Source organism: Glossina fuscipes, unplaced genomic scaffold (genome assembly GCF_014805625.2).
Source record: "Glossina fuscipes isolate IAEA_lab_2018 unplaced genomic scaffold, Yale_Gfus_2 126, whole genome shotgun sequence".
Lineage (NCBI taxonomy): Eukaryota > Metazoa > Arthropoda > Insecta > Diptera > Glossinidae > Glossina > Glossina fuscipes.
The window spans coordinates 260,282-265,433 of NW_023998469.1; the positions used below are offsets into that span (position 1 = coordinate 260,282).

The 5,152-nt window shown below is 29.8% G+C and overlaps 1 protein-coding gene across 6 annotated transcripts in view; it reads left to right on the plus strand.

Annotated features, from left to right (window-relative positions):
• LOC119640710 overlaps positions 1-3,525 on the plus strand; it is a 102,840-nt gene extending 99,315 nt beyond the window's left edge. For all 6 annotated transcript variants that reach the window (XM_038038901.1, XM_038038902.1, XM_038038903.1 and 3 more), the window contains one exon: positions 3,298-3,525. In XM_038038901.1, the coding sequence (XP_037894829.1) occupies positions 3,298-3,425 (128 nt within the window). In that variant the 3' untranslated portion in view covers positions 3,426-3,525. The remainder of the gene's footprint in view (positions 1-3,297) is intronic.
• Positions 3,526-5,152: the final 1,627 nt, after the last annotated feature.

A 5,152-nucleotide genomic window follows, 5' to 3' on the forward strand; every position in this document is an offset into this window, starting at 1 on the left:
CAAAAAAAAAAAAAAAAAAAAAAAAAAAAAAAAAAAAAACATCAACATCAACATAAACATCAACAGTAACAATAACAGTAACATTAACAGTAACGAATGCAACATTTTTCACTGTATACAACACATACAAAGAAATGAAATTCATGAAATTCCATAAGCCATAAATAATAACCAAATTCACTCAGAGTTGTTATACTTACTAAAGAAAAAAGAAAAACAAAAGAAGAAATATATATATATAAACCAACCAACCAACCAACCAACCAACAAATCACTACTACCAATCGACTTTCAAGTCTTAAAAATAAACAACTACTACAACTACATCTACTCAACAACAAATGTAAAAAAAAAAAAAAATTACAAAATAAAATAAAAACTTCGCTAATTTTTGTTACAACAGACCAGGTTTGTATTGCAATGTATTTTAATATATTTAAACATACATATATATATATATATTTATGTTTTTAATTGCTTCCCTTTTACATACATGTATTTATTTGTTTATGTATGTACGTATGTATGTGTATATTATACATTTTCGTTGAAAAAAAAAAACATTTATTAACAAATTTTCTTCTTTAACGAAAATTTATTGTAAAACACACATTAACAAACAAAAAAAAAAAAAAAAAAAAAAAGAGGAAAACAAGAAAGAGAAAACAACCATAAATTGTTTACAGAAATCGTTCTGAAATTGTTATAAATTATTGTAATAATTGTTTTTGAAATTAATTACTACTACACAACACGATGTCAACAATCATTTGTTAACAATAACAATAACAACAACAACAACAATATATGCAATGTATTCTCAAATACAAACAAAGCAATCATATGCATAAAGATATACACGTACATATGCATACACATATACATTTACACAGACAGACAGGCTTGCAAACACATCACATATATCCTCATGCTTATGGCCTTCTAAACAAGTATTGTGTACAAGCGTAACACATGTCGTTACAAAAGTAAATATTTTATTTATAACAAATTAAACAAAGTTTAGGAACGTTCTTTCACTAAGCTTTCAAACTGCATACACCCCTACTAATAGTATATAATAATAGAATCACAATAAAAAAGCACAAAGGCACACCTTTACTTTATTTTGCTTTAGACTTTAATAGACTAATGAGTTTTTTAGCTAAGACAGCACTGCGCTCTTTGCACAAAGTTACACATTCATAATGATGAGGAAATTTTACAAGAACGAATGGACGAATATATAATTCGTCATATATATATATATATATATAGTTAGCTGGTTAAAAGTAAATGATAAGCGAAGAGATATTCAGACTGATGGTCGGGCAAGCACAAATCAAATCGGGCGGACGAACGAGCGTGAAAGCATTTAATCGATTAGATGGAAGCAGGGCGAAGAAGCAGTCAGTTTGGAGAAAGGACATACGGACAAAACCAGAACGAATCAGATCTTATGGTGATCGAGAACGTATACCCTAAAAGGATCTTTTCATTCGTATTTCTGAGTGTTAGATAAAAGAAGGAGAGAGGCAGTAAGGTATCTAAAAACCAAAAATTACTTTGCTCCGTTATCGTCTTTAGCCAAGAACTACTTAGAGACAATGTGATTGACATATGTGTTTGCCGGAATCAAAGCGTTTTCTATTCGTGCCACATTCTTTGGATACAATAATAATAAAAGTTTCCCTCCCCCTTTTAAAATTGCGCCAATCATTGCTGGCGCTACGTCAATCATCATTATTAATCCCGCCCAAATCTTTCATAAACCTACCGTAAAGATACTTTGAAAATCGAAGACCAACTACTGCTTCGATAACCATTTTGACTTGAGAGCTATATCGAAACAATGTCGCTTGAAATTTTCTCATATTTCAAAAATTGAACAATTTTGAAATTAATTCGTTTTCACCCAACGGTCGATTTAATTCCATTTTCCGCAGAAAAGTTCACGTTTAAGCTATATGTATATACTATAAAAATTTGCTGAAATGAAACTTTGCGAAATTCGTACTAAGCTATCAGGCTGCTCGGAAAGTAAGTTTGGTTTTCTTTTCAAGAAAACTGACGAATTCAATAAATTTAATCTCTCAGCGACCTCACGGGTTGTTATCAGAACGTTTGCATCAATGAATGCCCTTATTATTACCTTCAACTGGCCTCCGATAACGCGGTGCATCTTCAAGATCCACATTTTCCGGATCGAAATTTTGCAAACAAGTTAATGCATCTTCTCCGTACACATCGGATAATATTTTTCTTGCTTGTAGTAAAAGAAAAGTAAAATATGTCGAAAATTCTGGCCATATTTGAAAGGCCAACAATGGAACTCTTTCAAAAGCAAACCTTGCTTCTGCAACGCTTTCAACGTATATTACAATTATTTGGCTTAAGTGTGAAGTTGACTATGAAAAAATACCGTTATGTCCTCTGCTAGGAAAAATCGAAATTATTTTCCGGACAATCATATATAAATATATATTTAACTTTGCTGGCAATAGGACATGATTCCAAAAACGAAGATTTGGGGCTTGAAACATTTACAACTGTTTTCAAATAATTTGAATTTGAAAATTCCTCAAAATTCTTCACGAATTTATGCGTACACTTGACGTTGCTTTCAAAACAGTTTTCAGCACATCTCGAAGAATGTATTCAATGTATTGATGGCAAAAGATCTTAAATGGAAACACAAAGATGTTCGTTTTTGAAAACAAAATATTTCTAAGCATATCGTAAATTCGAGGATAAAGAAATTTCTCCTCGCTCCGTTCATGGACAATGGATATGAAAAAAGTCACAAAACGAGGCACGCCTTATGCCCAAACAATTCCAGAAAACAGGCGAAAATCTTCACTTGGACTATCGCGAATAGCGAGTATCGTGAAATAGTCTGTAGCCCTTGTGTTTTAGGCCAGTCAGTTTTTAGTATCTTTACAGTTACACAAGCAACCACGCAAGCACATGCTCATACCATACGTACTAACATCAAGTAAAAAGTAAAATTTGTAAGCTAGCGAAACTAACAGTCATTTTTACTGGATGCTGCATCATAAACAATAGTCAAATAATTTTTAAATTTATACAACAACAACAACAAACAAAGGGTGTAAGTACACGCATAATATTACAAAATCGATGCATACAAACATCATAAACTTGGCACTAATTCCTTAATCCGTACACTTAAAAAAAAATATGCTTTTAAAATTTAAAATATGAAAATTAATTTTTTTGTTTATTTTGTGATCATTATTACCTTTTTTTTTTATATATATACAATCGACCAAACTTTAGAGAAAGCAATGTCAAAAATTGGCAACGGAGAGCAGAATGGTGTTAAGGAAACCGACGATGGACGTAAATCAGTCTCACCTAATGAACCACTGCCGATCTATCAACAACGTGACAATTACTTCAGTTAAATCACGGGTATACACATTCAAGCATACATATTAATTAACAATGAACAATAATAAAAAGAAATCCTATAAAATTTTATTAAAACAAGTAAATAAGCAAAAGAATAATAAGTAACAAAAATAAATCAAATAAACGCAACAATAATTAAAAAAACAAGCTGAATAGTAAACAAGAAATTACAAATTAAAATGCATTTATATTAACAGAAAACAAAAACAAAAAATTGAAATTAAAAAATTATTAAACATTAAATTTAAAGAAATATGGAATTAAAAAAAGAAAAAAAACCTAGTAATTAATTAAAACCACGATTATATAAACTAACTAAACGAACATAATTACTGATGAAAATTCTTCCATTTTCGCATAGATGCAATTCTTTTATGACATTGTGTTTTATATGTGTATATATCTGTGCTATATACCTATGTATATATGTATATATATATATATATATATATATATATATATATATATGTATAATTTTGATGTGTATCTACCATATGTGTACGTAATTGTATTTAATTGATGTTACCATAATTATGGCTTAATTGACTGATAAATACATTAAATAACCAAAAAAAGACTATAACACACGTTACATTTATATATGTACATTAACGTATTTAAAAAAAAAAACAAAAAAAAAAGCATAAAACCAATTGAGATATAAACAAAAGAAAATATAAATTTTTATTATAGATAAACAATTAAGATAATAATCGAATCAAAACTATCCTTACATATCATGATCACAAAAGAAAAAAAAAAGAAGGAAAACAACAAAACAATAATAATTCCTTTCAACTTTTAAAGCAACCTCTAAAAGTAATAAACAACTACAAGAACTATTCATAATTGTTAAAACTCATGAGCATTGTTGTTGATATCGTTAGTCAAAGTTTCAAAAAAAAAAAAAAAAAACAAAACAAAACAAAACAACCAAATTGTTATGAACTTTCATGTAAAAGTAAAATTGAAGCTTAAGGAAAGAACACCCGGAAAGCTTGTCGCTTTAAAATAAGCTATTCTTAAACAGATGTCTTCACTTTAACTGTAATTTTACGATATTTTCGGTCCCAGTTAATTTTTTCCTAACAGTCTTTGTTATCTTCATTTAGTTAACCCTAATTTGTTCAAATGCGAATATCCTAAACAACTTCCGCTGCGAAGTACCGCCAAATCTATCTCTCCAGCATTTGGCTCTGAAAGCTTACTGTTTAGGTTATAATGACAATTTCTTAATCTGTTAGCAAAGGGTTTAGCTCACAAAGAGATTGCATTTTGCCTACGGGAAAATCATAATCTTTACATTACATAACATTAATAAACTTCATGATGTGTATTAAACACTGCACACTTACGCTATATGCTTGACTGCTATAGCCTTTAAAGCTCTCAGGGATATCCTGTGTAAAAAATATTCGGAATTTTCAAAGAAAACATTTTTAGTTATTTACCAAAAGTTACTGTTGATATTTTCAAAGTTAGTCCCACCGTTTGCAATACGATTACACTAGTGCTTGACTGATTTCTTCCTACATTTTCCGCAGGCTGTGTTAGTCAGATGGTGATTAGGAATTCCTTCTGCGTTTCCCCTCTAATCCCTCAACGATTAAGCAAGCAGAGATTCTCAAATCCGAAATCAAATTTTTGCTATCCCTATATCTTGATCACTACAGTATCTAAAAAATTAGCCGCTTTATTTGAGGAATACTCTGTGCCAAAA